The 21646-nt window shown below is 33.7% G+C and overlaps 1 protein-coding gene across 2 annotated transcripts in view; it reads left to right on the top strand.

The window, feature by feature from the left end:
• Positions 1-21646, top strand: part of Xrn2 (5'-3' exoribonuclease 2) — a 75477-nt gene that overhangs the window by 39779 nt on the left and 14052 nt on the right. For both annotated transcript variants that reach the window (XM_026393029.2, XM_077799697.1), the window contains exons 18-27: positions 570-677; positions 773-862; positions 1602-1674; positions 4897-4980; positions 5891-5988; positions 6600-6679; positions 7982-8038; positions 18008-18076; positions 18164-18295; positions 20468-20595. In XM_026393029.2, the coding sequence (XP_026248814.2) occupies positions 570-677; positions 773-862; positions 1602-1674; positions 4897-4980; positions 5891-5988; positions 6600-6679; positions 7982-8038; positions 18008-18076; positions 18164-18295; positions 20468-20595 (919 nt within the window). The remainder of the gene's footprint in view (positions 1-569; positions 678-772; positions 863-1601; positions 1675-4896; positions 4981-5890; positions 5989-6599; positions 6680-7981; positions 8039-18007; positions 18077-18163; positions 18296-20467; positions 20596-21646) is intronic.

Genomic DNA, 21646 nt, shown 5'->3' with positions numbered 1-21646 from the left:
GACATGTCAAAAGGCATCTCTTTCCTATGTATATGACTTGCTTTTGTTTTCTTTTTGGTGTGTTTACTGATTTTTGTAGTTACAAGAAAATTATCACATTAAAACATAATAGTGAGTTATAAAATGAAATTTGGCTGTTTTACTCTGAACTAGTGTTCCAATGATTTCCTTAGCTACCTACAACTCAGTAAATGTCAGCTACAACTGCTCTTGCTTTTAGTTTGTGTTGACAGCTCTAAAATTGGAAAGAAATGTCACCAAATATATATTCAGGATGAAAATCTTCACCAAATTGTATTTGTGAATATAAAGTTTGGTGTTAGGTGCTGATAACTGGAGATGCTTTGCAGTATTTTTTAAGTCGGAGAGCCACTGGTATGAAGCAGAAAGTTCAGATTTAATCAAAACAAATTTTGGGATTAATGAGAAAAAATTAATATGTGGAATGTATTCCCCAGAAGTCAAGTGTTTTATAAATAGAATATTATAGGTGAACAGTCTTAATTTTTTTTAACTATATCTATCATTAACATGGGTTTTTAATTTTTATTTGTTTTTAATGATTATAGGGCTGTGCTTCCTGGAAGTGGTATTATCCATTCCATTATGCCCCATTTGCTTCAGACTTTGAAGGTATTGCAGACATGCCTTCTGATTTTGAGAAGGGCACTAAACCGGTAAGCCTGACTAATTAGAATCAATAAAATAAATTTTGGATTAGGTAATAATTTGAGGTTTCAACTTTTTCCCCCTTATTTTCTCTCTCTCACAGTTTAAACCCTTGGAACAACTTATGGGAGTTTTTCCTGCTGCAAGTGGTAATTTTCTACCTCCATCTTGGCGGAAACTCATGAGTGATCCTGTGAGTCTTGGTATTTTCAGTGTGTTGGTTTTTTCCTTCCCCTGCTCCCCCACACCCACAATACTGGGAATTGAACCCACAGTCTCATTCGTACTAGGTAGATGCTTTACCACTGAGCTGCATTTCCATCCCTATAACTGGGTTTTTATCATGTATTTAATTAATATTAGTTTCAGTTACTTTTGCATCTTGTAGTTAAAAAAAACTTCACAGAAACTCAAGTATTGAGTTCTTCTGTGTATTTTTCACTACATATATTTCCCCCCAACATATTATTTCCTTGTTTTCCTTATAAATAAGTATCCTATCTAGTAAATAAGATTGGGTGATCCTCAGCCTACCTGTAAGATTTTTATTGTTGTTGTTTCAGCCCTGTATGATGGCTTCTGGAAGCTTGAAATCTGGCTTACCTGAAATCACCTCTGAACTTGTTTTGTGTATTAGCTAGAAAAAGTGAGAACCAGCTAGGAAGTAGGAATTGTTAAAGTAAATAAACCCTTCACTGCCTGCCTGCCTGCCTGTCAGTTCTAAAATTCCTCTCTCTTCATCTTTTTAGTAAAATTGTTAATTTTGTTTTACTGCACTTGGGATTGATGACCTCATATTTTTACATTTCTAAAAGGGGGTGTATCTCATTTCCTTATCAGGCCTGAAAAATTGAACAAAAGTCATATCAAATTCTTTGTAATAGAGGTGTGAGGCTTTTGTTTTGATTCTTTATTTTTTCTCCCTGATGTAGGATTCTAGTATAATTGACTTCTATCCTGAAGATTTTGCTATTGATTTGAATGGGAAGAAATATGCATGGCAAGGTAACATTTAGACATTATTTCTTTTTGTTAAAACTTTTTGGTAAAACAGAGTAATCATGACTTATGGGATGAAAGAATTCTTGAAAAGATGTTTTCAGAATTACATATGAAAAAAATGATATTTGTTCATCATTTATAATTAGCAAATGATTAATAGTACTTTATTTTTGGTATTGGGATTTGAAACCAGGGGTGCTTTACCATTGATATATATATACATTTAATATATATATATATATATATATATATATATATATATATATATACACACACACACATACATACATATATACATATACACACACACACACACACATCCCTTTTTATTTTTATTTTTGAGACAGGGTCTCACTAATTTGCTGAGGCTTCCTTTGAACTTGGCAATCCTCCTTCCTCAGCCTGTTGAGTCGCTGGGGTTACAATGCCCAGGTGTTAATAGTAATTTTAATAATAAATTCCAATAAACAAATTGAATTGAAATATGTTAGTAGTTACATCTGTTGTCTCCTTTATGATTAATCAATAACATTTGTTACATTTTATGAGTAGTTCATTATTACCTTTTGAGATTAACAGAAAAAGAAACATGGTAGTGTCCTTTCAGAGTTTCCTTACACTACATGGAAATTTTTAAAAAATATACTAGAAATTTTTATTTAATTTAAATACTTGACATTAATTATTACTTTACCTATTTTTTGTTGTTGTTGTTCTTTTTATTAACAGATTTTGTAGGAATGGCCAGTTTCACTAACTTGGTGAGACCCTGTCTCAAAATAAAAGGTGCTTGGGGTGGAGCTTAGTGGTAAAGCATCTCTGGGTTCAATCCCCAGTACTGAAAAATACCAAAATAAATAAATAAGATAAAATATATCTTTGTACTTTTTCAAATTTTAGACTGTGTATACTTATCAATGTTGTAATTTAATAGCAATATTGTTATATGTAAAGTTTATTTAGTTTGATATACGTGTTTTGATTGTTATATATTTGATTGCTAGATATAGGAACAGAAAAGAAAACTTAAGTAATTTGATCAGAGGGTATGACTCTAGATCTCACTTTTGAAGTGACTGTGTTTATCTGAGCATACCCACTATCTGGGCTGTCTCTGGGTGATTGGGAGGATTAGGTGAGGTAATACATGTAACATAGAACTCAGAGAACAGTAGCTGCTGTTCTCATTTTACTCTCAGCATGCTCTCAAGCACTGTTGATATCACACCTGGAAGTAAGATGTTCCTTTCTGCCTGGCCATTAGGGTTGATGTGTTGCTTTTAAACTTTATTGCTCAAAATGGCACTATAGGTTGCTTTCTGATTAGCTTCTGAAGTAAATATTGTAAGGAAGCCTTGTTGTAGTAAAATCCTGCAGGTAGTTTTTTGTTTTTTAAGATTCTAAGTCCAATGGATAGAAAATAAAAGTTCTGTAATGTTGTTTCTCATTCATGCATTTATCTTAAGTGTTACCAAATAAAGCTTGAACAATTCCTTAACGGTTTTTCTGTGGGTTAGCAGTAATTGAAGTAGCCTTACTCAGATTATTATTACTATTACTGTTATTGTTGTTATTGCAGTGTTGGAGATTGAACCCAGGGCCTCATGCATGCTAGGCAAGCTTTTTATCACTGAGACACATCCCCAGCCGTCTGATATTAATATTTTTAAAATTTTTTTTTTTAGTTGTAGATAAACACAATATCTTTATTTTATTTACTTATTTATTTTTGTGTGGTGTTGAGAATTGAATCCAGGGCCTCACACATGCCAGATGAGTGTACTACCAACTGAGCCATAGCCCAGCCCTTGATATTAATATTTTTGAAATAACTTTTTAGTCTCTTCAAAATTCATAGTAGAATTAAGTTTCTTTGTAATTTTAAAATTTCTCCTTACTAGATAGTAAAATTAAATGTTTTCTTTGAAAATATGGTAGCTAATGGGCTAGGATGTAGCTCAGTGGTAGAGCACTTGTGAGTCCCTGGGTTCAAATCTTTCGTACTGCCCCCCAAAACTAACCACCATGTGTGTGTGTGTGTGTGTGTGTGTGTGTATGTGTATATATGTATGTATATAAGGAGAGTAACTTAATAATGACAATTTAGGGAAACATTTTTCTTCATAATTTTCAAATGCAGCAGTTTTGAATGGCAATAGTTTCAAAATTGTTTGGTTCTGTTTAATATTTGTTTTGCTCTTTACCTTAAACTTTTTACCTTAAACTTTTATTTAGCCAAAATACTATTTTTTGATCCATAATAGGAGAACATACATATGTTTCAATGACTTTTTAAAATTTTACTGGTAATAGATAATTTATTAGTGGTATGTTTTTCTGAAAATTATGCATATAGATTCAAATAAAGCATTGCCCTTAATTCTTTCATACTCTAGGGAACCATTTTCAGCCCCTAACTGAACAGCCTCTGTTCTGTTTTCCACTTAAAGTTATTTAAGGATGTGTCTAAAGAATTTTTGTACATGAATTAATTAATAGGCTTTAAAAAGCATAAACTTAATACTATAGAAGCTTGGACTGGAAGATACCTTTCTTATGGTATAGTTGAATAGAACTTTTGAATATTTTAGTTGAATGATCTCATTTTATAGACCGAGGGTGTAATAAAGATTAAAAAAAATAAATAAAAACTCAAGCCCTACAATGATTAGGTGGATTGTCTGGGGGCATCTTAGAGAGCAAGGCAAGAGTTTAGTGTCTAGGTGACCATTTCTTCATGAACAATTCCTTAAGGTTTTTTCTGTGGGTATCATATGCCAGGCATGGTGGCACATGCCAGTAATTCCAGGGGTGGCTGATGCCAAAGGATTGCAAGTTTGAGGTCAGCCTGACCAACTGTCTCAAAAAAAAAAACAGGTTTGGGGAGTAGCTCAGTGGTAGAGTGCCCCAGCGTTCAATCCTCAGTCCCTACCCCCAAATAAATAAATAAAAAATAAAAATCATATCACCACAAAGATTCAAAAACCATAATTTTCTATATGAGCCATTTTAAGTATGAGAAATATGGAAAATGTTTTTTTCTTCTGCTACATATAAAATTGTTGCATCTGAGTTTGGCGAAATGACAAAATAGAGTTCAGTTCCAGAATGTCTTTATATCAAGAAGGTATACCTCTGGTATGTACTAGATAAAATCATTTATTTGGATCAATAAGTTGGAATTAGGTTATCCTAATAGCTAGGATGGTTTGTTCATTTCCTCAGGTGTTGCTCTGTTGCCATTCGTGGATGAGCGAAGGCTGCGAGCTGCCCTAGAAGAGGTATACCCAGACCTCACTCCGGAAGAAAGTAAGATTTTTACTGCCATTTGGTCAACTTTGAGCCTGTGAAATAGACTTCACATTTTCTTATAACATTAAACCCCCCATTTGTCATATTTCTTATAAATGAGCATAAATCACTGATTTTACTTTATATAACAGATATTTACTTTCTTAATCTATCATCTCTAAATGAAGTAGTACTTAAGTAATATTTATTAACTTGGAAGTCTTTGTTAAATTTATTAAAAAGTGATACTTCAAGAATATCCTTTGACATTTTGGTTGTTATATGACATGCACTCAAAATAATACTTTTGTCTGGTGGGAAGGTATTACTCATTTCCTCTGTCTTCTCCATCCATGGCCTCCGAAATAATAACCTTGCTTGAAAGATTAGGGGGAAACAAGCATTTGCCCTTAGAGTGCTAAACTTGAAATATTATTTTGCATAAAAGTGGCATTTTTTTGTAATTAATACAGTAGAAAATATTTAAATGGAGAAATTGTAAAGCTGAGCTCTATTGAAAAATGTATGTTTAATACCAGTACAGTAAAAGTCTGTTAGAAACAATTTCTCCATCAGGTATCTTTAGAATAATCTTTATCCTCAGATGATACAGTTTGTATTTCCTTATATTAAGAAATTGAGTTCTTTATGATTAAGAAAACCTTGCCAATTATCTTACAATGTATTCAGTTACTTTTCAGTGATATCGTTTTCTGTTACTGATCTTTGAAAACATTGTCAAACTATTTTTTTCTTCCGTAGAGACACATCATGCATTTAAGTTTGTCACTTTAAAATTATTTGTCATAAACTTCATACTAGAATTGTTTTTCAAATTTAGATGCTGTTGTTGTGTGCTCACAAAAATGGGTCTAGTAAATATAATTGCTTAATACGTCATCTTACTCTTTTCTAACTTTCCCCTTAGATAAAAGGAACAGCCTTGGAGGTGATGTTTTGTTTGTGGGGAAACATCACCCACTCCATGACTTCATTTCAGAGCTGTATCAGACAGGTTCCACTGAGGTATGGTATACCATTGGTATGTACTAAAATGTACATACCTTGAAATTTTAACCATTTTAACCATATTTTAGTTTAAAATTATGTGACATTAACTATATTTATGGTATTGCGTCATCAACATCACTTCATCTCCAGAAACTTTCACACACCCATACTTCATCTCCAGAAACTTTCACACACCCATAGTTCTGCAGGAATTAAACTCTGTCTCCTTTCCCCCATCTCCTATAACTTCTTTCTGTCCCTCAATTTGCCTATTCTTGGTATTTCATATAAGTGGAATTATACAATATTTGTCCTTTGTGTCTGGCTTATTTCACCGAGTATATTTTTAAGGTTCATCCATGTTGTAGTACATTGCAAAATTCCATTCTTTTGTATAGCTGAGTTATTTTCTATTTCCATTTATATGTCTCATTTCCATTTATATGTATATGCCCGTTTGTCTGTTGATGGATCCTTGGGTTATTTTTACCTTTTTTGACTCTTATAAATAATACTCCAGTGAGCTTTTATGAATAATAGTCCTAAGAATTTAAACATACAAGTATCTGCTTATTTACTAATTTTTTATTCATTTGGGTATATAATTAGGAATACTTTTTCCACAGCCAGTGGATGTGCCACCTGAACTTTGTCATGGGATTCAAGGAAAATTTTCTTTGGATGAAGAAGCCATTCTTCCAGATCAGTAAGCATTCATTTGTATATAACTAAGGTGAATGGAAGGAGGTTTAGTTAGCATTTTTCTTGTGTCCTAACATTTTATTCTCTTGTAATAGTGAGAAAATAATACTTAACACAAAGTAAAACCTGCTGGATTAGAAAAGGCTTGGCTTCAAAGCCCAGCTCTTTAACATATGGTAGACTGCACATTGTGTGGGGAATTCTGGGGTACCTGAAACCTATTAGGGCACTACAAGATTATAATTATTTTCATAGTGACACTAAGATTGTATGGTATTACTTGTTTTTCTCACTTATTTTCTTCTTTGAGTGCACAATGGAGTTTTTCAGAAAATAAATGTAGTGTGATATTTTAAGAGGTAGAACCAAAAGCAAAGAGAGTCGTGACTTACAGGTACTAAGCCAGATACTGAGATTTTCAAAACTGTAAAACAATGATACTCTTCTCATTTATTTTTATTTTGCTCTATAAAAGGTAGCTGTTTTTCATTAAAATGTTATTTATGTTAACATGTAATAGATTTTTTCATTATCTTTAAAATGTCTTAATTTTTAAAAGCTAGTTTTAATTTTTTAATTAATAGTTTTAATTTTCAGTAGGTAAATATTGATAATGTAGTGAACATAAGCAAAAGCTCTTGGAGATTTTCAGTAATTTTTAAAATTTTAAACAACAATAATAAAAACTGAGATCAGAGTTTGAGAATAGGAAAATATAGGTTTGTATTCAGGAATGGAATTGCTGAGCACAGAATATGTGTGTCTTCATCTTTATTGGATAACTATGTAGTGTTTTTCAGAGTGGTTATATCATATTATAATCCCAGTGGCCATTTGTGAGAAATCGGATTGCTCTGCAGATCCTGGCAAATTCTTGGGACATTGTAACATTTTAATTTTTGTTAGTCTGGTGGGTGCTTATTGACAGTGATTTATAATCACATTTCTCTGATTACTAATGAGTTTAAATATCAAATGGCTAATCATTTGATTTTTCTCATTTATGAGGTACGTGTTTCTTTTTTTTTTAAGTTAATCTGTTCTCTTTACTGATTTGTAGGGTTTTTTGTTTTGTTTTTGTTTTAGAAACTGATAAACTTTTGCTCATAATCATTTTTTGTTTAGGAGATGATAAACAAGGAAGTCAGGGTCATTTTCTAAAGATACAAATAGTCATAGTGTTTTTGTTTGTTCATTTTAATTAATTTGCTCTTCTATAGCCTAATAAACATATTAACATTTTACTTCCTGTTATCTAAAAAGTTATAGTTTACAAACGGGTGGTTCTCTTCTTGTTATTTTTTAGAGTAGTATGTTCTCCTGTTCCCATGTTACGAGATCTGACACAGAACTCTGCAATCAGGTAAGTTTTCCTAAATTCATAGCATTCACCCTGAACACAGCTCTGAACTGGCAAATGAATAAAATTTTAAAAGAACTCTGATTTCACAAGGAATTGGCAACTGTTAATCCACCAATGCTTTGAGATTGGTAGAGAGTCCCTGTGTTGCAGACCTCAGAGCAGGACCTCTTGACTTTAAATTATGTATATTGTTAAGGTTACTGATTTAACAAGCATGCTTATCTGTTTTCTGGTTTCCCCTGACAACCTCTAATTCTTCCTGGATTAGGAAAGTGGGAGGTGGAGAGTAGGAGTTTTTAGTAGTTTGCCATATAGAAGCAAACAGGCTTCTACATCCCAGCAGCTCACTCAACTTTACTATATTAATTATTTTTATAGTTGTGGTCCTGTACAGTTTAAAAACAAAAACGTTATATGATATGTTTTAGTTAAGATGAGACAAAATGTGTTTGTGAAAATTTTTATTACACTGGTGGGCTTGGGGTATAGCTCAGCCATATAACTATTGTCTAGTATACATGAGTCCCTGGATTCAATCCCGAACACTGCAAAATAAATAAATAGAATAAATAAGTAAGTAAGTAAGTAAGGTTATCACAAACTTGAGAGCTGATTTCTCCTCTCTGGAAAACTTATTTATCCCTTAGTTCTTCAGCAGTGATAGTACTTTCTACTGAGTAAAAAATAATGTAAAATATGACTGCTTAGAATAAAAATTAATACTTACTACTCATTTGTGTAATATAATTAGTAATCTTGACTGACATCAGAGTTTATTGTCATTTTCTCCGTTATTTAGGCAAAACTAAAACAAATACATCTCTTCTAATCTTGATTCTTCCTTTCTTACCCATTTTTTAATCTCTCTCAGAAAACATTTTAGATTTTGTGCAGATTTTTCAAGTATAAGCATGTTTATTTCCTATCTTTAATGGATTTAGGTAGTAAATGTCATTCTAGAAAGCCTTTTCTTTATAAAAAGTTAGGAAAAATCTTCCTGAATTGGTTGATTTTGTTTTGTTTTGTTTTGTTTATTTTTACACATAATTTGTCCTGCTCTTTGTCTTTGTACTCCTTTGTTAAGGGTGAAGTACAGACTTTAAAGCCATGCTCCTAAGCCCATCACAAACAATCTGGCTCTGATAGATTCATGTAGACTCTGTGTATTCACCCTTGGGGTCTCTGACTTGCATTGTCACTTCAGGCTGGTTAATTCCACCAGTTGTCTCTTTGGATTGTCACATTTTTGCTTGTGCTCCTCAGTTTTTCTGCATCTTTTCAAGGGGCTTCCTGCCCAGCCCTGTAGAAATAGTTAATTCTACTTAACTTTCTAATAAGGATAGAGAGGCTTGTCCAAAGGAGAGTTAAAGAATTAATGGATAGATCCTGGAGTTTTTTTTTGGTTGATGATGATGTTAGTTGGTTGTTTCTATGCTTGAAGGTGATTTTGGTATTTGGTACTCACTATATTTTCACTATTAATTAAATTTATAAAACAAATCCCAGGTCTGTGTGCATATTCAGATGTATGCTTAGAATAATTTCAAAGTACAATTGATTTAGAGTTAATTTCATAAAGATTTGTGAAAGATTAAAGTTAATTTTTACCTTATGAGGTAATTTCATTGTTTTCTCTGAGGGATAATCTTGAGCCCAAGAAGCATTTTATTGCATTTTTTTTTTTTTTGGTGTGTGTGTGTGTGTGTCCCCATCTGTGTGTGTCCCCAGGCTTGTTGTGCATCCTGGCATTATATTTGCTTTATAAATGAAAATCTAAAAATGCAGCTTCCATTGTTACTTGTTTTGACTCCTGCCATTCCCCTGCCCCATTCTCTGTTTGAATGCATCCATTCCGTATTTTGAGAATTTGTTTCCTTATGCTGGGTTGATTATTCCCATCATATTTAGTCTAATTTGTAGTACTCAAAAGTATATTATACAAGTTATTAAGCTTTTGTGTCTGTGTGTGGGTGGGGCTGCTGGGGACTGAATCCAGGGCCTTGTGCATGCCAGGCCAAGTACTCTACTACTGAGCTACATTCCCAGCCCCTTTGAACCATTCCATCTGTCTTAAGTTCATAGAAGAACCCTTAGGGAATACAAAAAGCTATGACCTAAGAGATCTTTTTCAATTCTGATCTATGTCATTCACCATATTAATAGTATAACTTGGAATAGAACTAAGCTATCTCCTTTAATTTTCCTCATCCTGGTCTTCTTAGACATAATATTTTTTGACTAGTTCTTTGTTAGCTTTAAATATATAAATCCTTCTGTGTATGACTTTAAAGTTACAGAAAAGTTGTCTTTCCAGTAAAGCAGCACAGTTTTTGTTCCTTTGGAGGGGTAGGTGTATACATGTACTGACATGTATGTACCCTTTTATGTTTTTAAGACCTGTCATAATTTGGCAGAGCCATAGCTCTGTGCCTGCATCTAGTTCTTCAAAGACACCTCCTTTCCACCCAGGCTGGTCCCTTCAGCATTCCTTTGGCCTCTGTGTCTTCCTCCCTTTATTTAAAATACTCTTCCCTTTTTTTCTCTGCCTGTCCCTTTGTTGCTCCCCACTCACAAAACACAGTATATAATTTACATAATTTTGTACATGTTATTTTTAGCATTATTAGGTTTTTCTTTTTTCTCTCATGTCATCTAGCATGGTTCTAAACCCTTACAAAGGTTCAATTGTTTATAGTGTTGGAAGCAGTGTTTGCCAGATTCTTCCAAGAGTTACAAACTTTTTTCTCTAGATGAGTGTTTCTCAAACTTTGGTTTCATCTTTGGGTAAATCAGGGAAGGAACAGAACATTCTTTCTTTAAGGAAATTCTTTTTAAAAACTGTGAATATGTGCGGAGATGGAGTTTTTAATGTAACCATTACTGCAGCATTTGTAAGGTTCATTATTGGCAAGCAGCTAATTTGAAATCAGAAATGCCTGACAGAAGTGGAATACATGAAATCAGCAATAAACTTCATGGTGGAAAACACTTTGGAGGGTTTAACCTCCACTGCCTGTAATACTTTGTAGGACACTGAACTGGTTAACCCCTTCTGATAGAATGTCACAATTCTATAAACTCTTTAAGTGTTTTAAAATGTCAAGTATATGAATTATGAAATTTTCCCTGCTAGAACAGTTTGCATTGGTATGCTGATTTAGCATTAATTACAGAATGTATGAGGGAAAGATAGAGTGAAAATGAAGCCTGGTATTTGGAATTTTCTGCTTTCTTTGTAAAGTGGTACCACTATTCTTAAATGTTACTAGTACTTGATGTAGCATTCCTAAGGATAATACTTAGAGTGAATTAAATCAGGAAAAGATATTGTACATTCCCTTACTTTTCTATTGAGACTTTGCTGTGTTTTCTTCTTATGGTAGTACAGATAAAAGCATAGTTCAGTTTCCTTATTTTCAACCATGTTTAGGTTTTAAATTTCTGTTTTGTACTTGGTGAAGTACAACCAGGTAAATGAAAATGTAAGAGAGTATACTTACTAAGGAAGAGATTCATTATATTGCTCTTGGGGCTAAACTGGTGGGTAGACGCTAATGCTGGGTAAATCAGCAATGTTGTTCCCGTATTTGGAAAAAGTAAAGTGAAAATACTTCTGCAGTGCACAGAATTAGGTAAAATAATATAAATTCAAACACAATTTAGCTGGTCAGCCTGTTGAGTCCTTTAGCTGTTCCAGGGCTTCTTAGTTTTTTGTTGTTGTTGTTTGGGGTGGGTGGGATTTGTTTGTTTGTTTGTTTGTTTGTTTTGTTTGTTTGTTTGTTTGGCTCTGCTGTGGGCCAGGATCAGTCTTGGGACCTCATGCTTTAGGCAAGTGCTTTATCACTGAGCTACATCATGAGACCCCAAAGACTGTTGTGTTAACTATTTGTTTCTTTCCTTGACTTCTGTGAGACTTTGGGTGCTCCTGGGTGTCTCAGGGTTACTTAATGTTTTCCCTCCACAGGAAAACTCTCTACAATTGATGCTTTAGTCCCAGATGGTGAAAATTGTCAAAGGGTAATCTCTGCTTTTTTTCCCCATCAATGATCTACTTTTAAGAATTTAAATTATAAACCAGAAAAATATGAAGTAATTTTGAGAGTTTGAATTCATATAAAAAGTTACTCTTTGGCTCTTCCGTTGTCTGTTTCATTTTTAGGAATTTTGTTTGAGCTATCACATTGGAAAAGTGCATTCCTAAAAACATAATAGATCCTAGTATACATTCTTAGGAACCAAATAAAATACTAAAAATCTCTTTACCAGGAGAAGTTTAACTAATTTTAGGAGAGTATGATTTCAAATTGTTCTCAAAGACCCAAGGAACAAAAATGCTTTAATCTTCGAGAGCATAAATAGTGTCTTTATTCCTTCAGTGGAGACTTCCAAACTAGGTACCCCTTTTGTCTCTTAATGGTTTGTACTATGTTAAGTATATAGACTACTTTGTTGCATGTGGTTCTCTGGGGGGACAATGTGGGAACTCTTGGAAATTATTTTCTCTTTTCTTTTTTGGACGCTTGAACTTAGGACCATTCGACCACTGAGCTACATCTCCAGCCCTATTTTGTATTTTATTTAGAGACAGTGTCTCACTGAGTTGCTTAGTGCCTTGCCATTGCTGAGGCAGGCTTTGAACTCTGGATCCTCCTGCCTCATTCTCCCAAACCACTGGGATTACAGGAGTGTGCCACTATGCCTAGAAAAATTATTTTCTTAATGGCTTGGAAATTTTTTTACCTTTTGGAGCATGAACATGAAAAATGGGATTTAAAAAAAATTATTAAATAGTACATACAGTGAATTGCACATATTAAGTGACTAGAGATTTATTTTCCTGTTGTTAATAACTCCTGTCTTGGGCTGGGGATGTGGCTCAAGCGGTAGCGCGCTCGCCTGGCATGCGTGCGGCCCGGGTTCGATCCTCAGCACCACATACCAACAAAGATGTTGTGTCCGCCGAGAACTACAAAATAAATATTAAAAATTCTCTCTCTCTCTCCCCTCTCTCACTCTCTCTTTAAAAAAAAAAAAAAAAACTATTTAAAAAAAAAAAAAAGAAGAATAACTCCTGTCTTTTGGAAGAGATTATTCTCCCAATCCTGGAATTATCTATCTTCTCTCCAAGAGCATGTTACCTTGGCTATTTCCTTCATTTTCTTAGTGTCAAGTCTTTCTGTGTATGACTGGCAGATAAAATCTTTATATTGAACCTTCATCTGAATCTGATCTTCATTCTAGTTCCAATCCTGCCATTCAAATGTATGTTGAAGGCTCTTACCTAGATCACATCTATGATTCCTTAATGGGTGTCTTGTTCTGCCCTCTTTCAAAGTGCTACTTGCTTGTTCTTTCTGAAATATATCTTTGATCACTTTTATTTCCTTACTGATGACTTGAAATGGCTTTAAGTTGTAGTCAAACCCTTTATGACCATAATCCATAGCCTTTCTTCCTGCCTTTTTCTGTTTCTGCACTTTGCACTCCAGTCTAGCCCATTGCATTTGGGGTTCCACATGAGAATTAAGCCTCAGAGATTAAAGCTTCTGTTGTATGTAACAAGTAAGTTGTGTGTTCTGTGACTCTAGAATGGTACTTGCTATTTATATTCCTTGGGAGAATTGAGAATATAGTCGCTTGAATCGTTTTTATGTTGGGCTTCTCTCTCAGATCTCCACTGAGTAGGACTTCTCCAATTGTGCTTTTCCTTGGTCCTGCAAACAGGACTGTATCTTTATTCCTCCCTCTCCCTTCTTCCATTGTCAGGAATCAAAGCCAGAGTCTCACCTATACTAGGCAAGCACTTTACCTCTGACTTACACACACAACCTCAAATTTAATATTTTTCAGTTGACATGAAATGTTTTTACTTATGGAATATGGTGTTGTAATTCAATAAATGTAAACAATAAGTAATGATCAAGTGAGCATAATTAGCATTTTATCTACTTAGATATTATCATTTCTCTGTGTTGAGAATATTCAAACTCTTCTCCTAGTTATTTTGAAATATATAAATGTTGTAAGCTGTAGTTGCCTAATTGTGCTGTATAACATCCAAACTGCTTCCCACTATCTGTGTTTTGATTTCCATTATCTACCCTCTTGGTATCCATCCTCCTTTCCTCCTCTCCTAGTGCTATTTATCTCTTTGTGCTGGCATATTTCACTTATCATATTGTTCTCTAATGCTCTCCATGTTGTCACAAATGACAGGATTTTGTCCCTTTTAATGACTGGATAATATTTCATTGTGTATATATACCACAATTTTCTAATTCACCTGTCAATGAACATCTGTGTTCATTTCGTATCTTGGCTATTATAAATAGTGCTACAGTAAACATGGCATACAGGTATCATTTATCACTTTGATGTAATGATTTTGTTTCCTCTGGCCACATATCCAGTACTAGGGCTGGGGTGTAGCTGAGTGTTAGAATGCATGCTGAGGTCCTGGGTTCAATTCCCTACACCACAAAAAATGAACCAACAAAAAATGGATCTATACCCAGTAAGCAGTAAGATTGCTGGATTATACAGTAATTCTATTTTCAGTTTTTTTAGGAACTTCCTGTTTTTCATAATGACTGTATAATTCTTATAAAACAATAGTGTATAAGTTTCCTTTCATGCATCCTTTCCAGCATTTATTATTATTATTATTATTATTATTATTATTATTATTATATGCTGGGATTGAACCCAGGGGCACTTAACCACTGAGACATATCCCTATCCCTTTTTTATTTTTCATCTTGAGATAGGGTCTCACTAAGTTGCTGAGAGTTTTGATAAGTTACTGAGACTGCCTTGAACTCACAATCCTCTCTCTCAGCCTCCCAAGTCTGGGATTGCAGGCATGTGCCTCCATTCCTGGCTTGTCTTTTTAATTATAGCCATTCTAATGAAGGTTTTGATTTGAATATGTTGAAGACTTTTTACATATTTGTGTGTCTGTTAAGAAATGTCTGTTCAGATTATTTGCCCATTTTTTACTTGGATTATTTGTGGTGTGTGTTTTTTGCTGTTGAGTTGTTTGAGTTATAATATATTCTGGATATGAATCCCTTATCTGATGAATAATTTACAGAAATTTTTTCCCATTCTGTAGGTCACCTCTTGAGTCTGTTGTTTCCTTTGCTGTGCAGAAACTTCTTACTTTGATATAATCTTATTTGTCTAGCTTTGCTTTTGTTGTCTGTGGGTATTGGATCCTATAAAAAAAAATCTTTGCCTATTCTAATATCTTGAAGTGTTTAACCCTAGTAGTTTCATAGTTTGGGGTCTTAAATTTAGGTTCTTAGTACATTTGAGTTGTTTTTTGTAGAAGTAGGGGTCTAGTTTTATTTTTGTGCATATATCTGATTTCAGTTTTTTCAGTATCATTTTTGAAGGGACTGTCCTTCTCTAGTTTGTGTCTTTGGCCCCTTTATCAAAAGTCAGTTGGCTGTAAACACATGGATTAATTTCTTTTATTCTGTTCTGTGAGTCTCTGCCTTTAAAAAAAAATGACAGTGTTATGGTGTTTTGATTATCATAGTTTTGTAAATGTTTTGAAGTCAAGCATTGTGATGCCTCCTTTTTTTTTTTTTTTTTTGGTGTGTATTTTGGTTTGGGTTTTTTTGTTTTTTCTAATTCTGTGCTGAATGCCATTGGTATTTTGATGGGGAATCCATTGAATCTGTAGATCACTTTGAGTAATATGATCTTTTAACAATATTAATTCCCAGTCCGTTAGCATGAAATGTCTTTCCATTTTTTTGTGACCTCTGATTTCTTTCATGAATGTTTTATAAGAGATTTTTTGCTTCTTTGGTTAAATTTACTGCTGGTATTTTATTGTTTAAAAACATTGGATATTGTGAATGGGACTACTTTTTAAAATTTCTTTTTCAGACAGTTTGTTTTTGGTGTATAAAATGCTATCTTATTTTGATTTTTTTGTTGTTAATTTTGTGTCTTGCAACTTGACTAAATTTGTTTATCATTTCTACCAATTTTTCGGTGGAGTCCTTAGGGTTTTCTTTGTATAAAATTGTGTCATCTGCAAATGGGTATAATTGACTTCTTTTCCAATTTGGATGCCCTTTATTTCTTTATGTTGCTTGATTGCTCTGGCTAAGTTTTCTAGTACTGTGTTGAATAAGAGTGATGAAAATGGATATCTTTGCCTTGTTCTAGATCTTTAGAGGAAACACTTTCAGGTTTTCCCCCATTTAGTGTGAAATTGATTGTGGGTTTTTCATATGTAACCTTTATTGTGTTGAGGTATATTCCTTCTGTATCTATTTATTGAACCATTTTTCAATCTCTGGGTTAAATTACAGTTGGTCATGGTTTATGATCTTTTCAATGTGCTGCTGGGTTTGGTTGATTCATGTTTGTTGGTTCGTATTTTGTTGAGAAATTTTGCTTATATGCTCATTAAGGTTCATCAGGGATATCAGTCTTTTTTTTTTTTTTTCTTTTTTTCCTTTCTTTCCTTTAATTTTGGTTTTGGTATCAGGGTAATGCTGGCCTTATAGAAAGAGTTTGGCAGATTTCTCCCCTTTTCAACAATTTTTTTTAATAGATTGATAATAATTGGTATTAGTTCTTTTAAGTGTTTTGTAAAATTCAACTGTATCTTTGTTTCATTTATTTTCTGTACCACACTGTAACTACTCTGGTCTCACCTTAAACCACAGCCTTTTTGGTGATGGTTTCCTTGGTTGCCAAGTGAAAAAATTACTTCTGAGATATTTTTTAGTTGCAAGTCCTGTTGTATTATCAGTTTTCTCTTTTTTATATTTGCAAAGCCCTACATGAGCCCAAATCATAGCTACTGTTTTCTCTGTCACGCTCTGAAACCTTTGACAATCACTGCCCTATTTTGCCCTCCCTATGCAACCTTGCTCAGTAGGGAACATTTGAGGTGAAAACAGTTACCAGTAAAGGATGAGTTGTTAGAAGAAATGGTTGAGTGAGTAAAGCGGTGTTGTTTTTGAACTTATGTTATTTTTATTATAAAAGTGAAGTTAATATAGTGCACTTAAAATATACAGTTAAATTCTACTACAAGGAAATTTTCAATGTAACAGAAAAGTTGTTAAAGTGGCATTGTTCAAAAAGGAAAAAAATCAGCTATGTAAGTATGTCAAAAAGTTCAGTAAAATCATATAGATTGGCTATAACTAAAATCTGTAATCATTGGAGAAATTTTGGAAAGTATACAAAATAATTAAAGGAGATGATGATTGTATAAAGTCATTGATAATCTTTCAATGAATATATGTTTAGTACGTTGTATATGTTTTTCTTATATTGTTAAGTATTCTGTTAACTAAATTTTTAAACTACCCCGCCTGAGGATTCCATTTTTAGAAAGAGCCCTGGTTATCTTTAATAGTCTACTATTATTCATACACTTGGGTTTGCCGACTTTTTAACATTATGAATAAAAATATTATTGGTAACCTTAAGTATAAATCCAATGCATAGCTAACTGAGTCACTAGGTCAGAAGGAAGACCTTGTATGTGCATGTGTATGCCAACATTAGGAAAGAAGGGTATAGGATTCCAACCAGGAAGTTTAGTAGGTTGTTTTGTTTAGTTTTTTTAAAATACCCTCATAGGTGTCTTATTAGCTATTTGTGTATGTAATATTTATTTATTTTGTGAACCTCTTCAGCATATCTCTAGTATCATACTGAAATACCTCAGGAATAATGTCCTTATTTCTCTGTGATCATCCACAGTTGCTTTCAACATGGCTTTCCCACAAAGAAAGTTATAAGAAGGTGTGTGTTAGGAATCAGAGGCATTATGATGAGGAAGATATTTAGCCATTTGGCAAAATCATTGGCTAAGAAAATTTTTAGAGACTTTAAAATTTTTATTCTGTTGAAACAAAAAGAATGTCAGTTTCCATGGTAATTAAGCCAAGAATTAATTAAATCATTAAACTGTTTATTGTTCTCTTTCAGCATTAATTTTAAAGATCCACAATTTGCTGAAGATTACATTTTTAAAGCTGTAATGCTTCCAGGAGCAAGGTAACAGCAGTAAACTATCTAGGTTTATTTTTTATGGGTGGGGGGTATTCATCCTTGTAACTAAATACTGTATTTTCAAATGGTCAGAAAGCCAGCAGCTGTGCTAAAACCAAGTGACTGGGAAAAATCCAGCAATGGACGGCAGTGGAAGCCCCAGCTTGGCTTTAACCGGGACCGGCGGCCTGTCCACCTGGATCAGGCAGCCTTCAGGACTTTGGGGTGAGTGGTAGGTTTCTGTCCCTTGTATAGTTTGCCTTTTTTGAATCATCTGACAAAGCAAGTCAGTATTTTTGATACAGATATCTAAGAGCTCATAAGATACACTGATTTTGTAGATGTTAATGACTTTGATGCTTTTCTGCTTTTCTTCGCTTTTAGAAATCCACATCTCTTGTGTCTTTGATTTATATATTGCATGAAAATTGTATTGTGTTCTCTTAAGATATCTCGGTCCTCGTTCCCGTGTCCTCCCCACCTCCCCACCCCACCCTTGTTTTTTCCCCCCACAGTGCTGGGGATTGAACCCAGGGCCTCAAGCATGCTAGGAAAGTACTGTACCACTGAGCTACATCTCTAGCCCAGTGACACTTATTTTAAAGGAATAAAACATTCTCTTTACCCTCAAAAGTTTCAGCTGAATTAGTGGATGACAGAGAATTCGTATAAAGGGTTAATCAGTACAGTAGTACATAAATGCAACTCGTCTCTCAAATTTTTGTGTATCCAGTGCTTGAACAGTGGTGTTCATTGTTGCTTGAATTGCATTTTTGTTCTACTCAGATTATCTTTTAATATGTATAATTGACCTTTTTTTTAAATTTATATTTCCTCTTTGTAAATTTCTGATTTTTGTCTTTTGCTCTTATTAGCTACTGAATCATCTTTTTCCCAGCTGTAGAAATGACAATAAATAGAGAGGACTTTGAAACAATTACAGGTAAAGCTAGGATTAAAAAACAAACAAACAAACAAAAAAAACAGCAGGCTGGAGGAAATAGTAATGAATTATGATTGAAGAATTAATGATAACTCATAAATAGGTATTTCTAATTACTAGAGAAGGAAAGTGCTGTAGCTCAATGGTACAGCACTTTCCTAATAAATTACATCAGCATGTAATTTTTTCCCCAAATAATAGGAAAAATGGCGTGGCATAGGGGTTAAGAGAGTGGGCTTTGAACCCTAAATATTTGGATTCAGTTTCCTTTTTTACCACTTAATATAATTTTAAAAGTTACTGGACCACTCTATGCCTCAGTTTAATTATATGTAAAATGGAGACAATAATTACATCTACCTCATGACATTGTAAGAATTCAGTGAACTGATGTGTGTCGAGCATTTAGAATAGTCCCTAAACACTGTGTAAATAAACATTAGCTGCAACTGTGGTTGTTTTAGAAAGCCTTCATTCTTAGTATTAAAAGAAACAAATTTAGAATGGTCTTAGAATACTTTGTGGTTGTGTGAAGCACACCTGTAATTCCAGCAAGCTGGGAATCTAAAGCAGGAGGATCATGAGTACAAGGCATACTCAGCAATTTAGTAAGACCCTGTCACAAAATAAAAAGGGTTAGAGTTATAGCTCAGTGACAGAATACTTTTGAGTTCAGATCCAGGACTGGGGGGCGGGGGGGGGGTGTCATTTCCCATTATTCCAGCTATTCTGGAAAGCCACATAAAAATGCTTTTATTTTAAGCCAGGGTCTTGCTAAGTTGCCAAGGCTGGCTTTGAACTTGGTATCCTTTTGCCTCAGTCTTCTGAGTTGCTTAAATTACACATATATACCACCATGCCCAGCTCTAAAGATACTCTTAATTTTTCATCCATGTTCTTCTTTTTTTTAAATTTATCCTGAGAAAATAATTTTAGAGAAAAACAATTATATGTGTAAGTATTTGGGTACATTATATCTGTAATAAGAAGAAAGCACTAAATAAGAAGAAAGGCTTAAAAATATAAACTCTCATTATAGTGAAGTATTTCATGGTTCTGTAGTATATATATTATAATTGTAAAAATTAAAAATAGAGAGAAATGTTTGATATAGTAAATTGAAAATAGCAAGATGTAGAGGAGTAATGTGTATAGTGATAGCAACAGCATGGTCCTAAAGGAAAAAAATGGAAATGTGGAGTGGGGGAATGTAAGACATTATTGTTTTGCATATATAATGTTATATTTAAATGATTACCATTTAATCTTGGTGTAACCACCATTACCATTGTATGCAGTTTTAAACTTTAATTATAAATTAAACTTCTTAATTTTCATCTTATTCGGGTCTAGTAGTAAAGAGACGGCTCCTAGCATTTAATTAATTGTGTCAAATTAGTGTGATGGATATATCTATATTTTTTCCTGATGTGTTGTGGGGGATTCTTTTACAGCCACGTTATGCCACGGGGCTCAGGAACTGGTATTTACAGCAATGCTGCACCACCACCTCCCACTTACCAGGGAAACTTATACAGGCCACTGTTGAGAGGACAAGCCCAAATTCCAAAACTAATGTCAAGTAAGTTTTTACTAATTTGTTATTTTACATTCTAAACTAAATATCAGAGCAGAGGTTGATTTCTAATCCCCATTGCTAAAAAATTCATGTATCGGTGCAAAGGTAAGGACTTTAAAAACATAATTTATAAGAATTTTAAGAGAATACTTTAGGCAGAATCTTTTAAATCCGTTTTATCTTCACTGTATAATTAATTAAATAAAATGAACGGGATTTCTTCCTTCACTTATAAATATGGTTTTTAGTTAACATGCAGAAAGGCATGTGGAATTGATTGGCGTTCATTCCATTAATGCAAATATTTGGGCAGTTAAATCAGGCAATAGATTGTCAAAAAAACAAAAGTATCTTTTTTGTTGTTGTTGTGTTGTAGTGTTGGGGATCAAACCCAGGGCCTTGTGTATGTTAGGCAAGCATTCTACCACTGAGCCACAAAAAGTATCCCTTTTATAAATAAAGCTAGGCATTGCTTTAGGTAGGGATGTTCCTTTAAACTTGTGGTTCTATGAAGACCTTGACTTTCTTTAACCCCTCATAACTTGTGGACAGTTCTGAAATATTTTTTAGTATTTATTTTTTAGTTGTATTTGGATACAATACCTTTACTTATTTATTTTTATGTGGTGCTGAGGATCGAACCCAGGACCTCGCAAGTGCTAGGCGAGTGCTCTACCACTGAGCCATAACCCCAGCCCCCAGTTGTGAAATTTTAACTACAGAAATAATTAACATGGTATTTTGATTGCTTTGGGAAAGGTAGAAAGTAATGTAATGTTAAACTTTATAGATTTTGTACTAACTTTATCTATTTAATGTTATTTTTTAACTCTATGGCTGCACCCACTTATCAAGGAAGTGTAAGTGATGTGCCAAATTCTCAAAACCACTGTCATCATGAGGATTTTATTTCTATGTTTCCTGTTATCTGATTGGTACCCAACCAGACAGACGCAGCATGGTGGGAGAAGAAACAGGGTAGCAAGATGCTAACATTTGTTAAGTGTGAATGTCATGTCATTTGAAAATTTGTTTTCTAAATGTTTGAAATGTT

This window comes from Urocitellus parryii, chromosome 6 (genome assembly GCF_045843805.1).
Source record: "Urocitellus parryii isolate mUroPar1 chromosome 6, mUroPar1.hap1, whole genome shotgun sequence".
In the NCBI taxonomy this organism is placed as follows: domain Eukaryota; kingdom Metazoa; phylum Chordata; class Mammalia; order Rodentia; family Sciuridae; genus Urocitellus; species Urocitellus parryii.
This window is presented reverse-complemented; position numbering and strand designations above follow the sequence as displayed.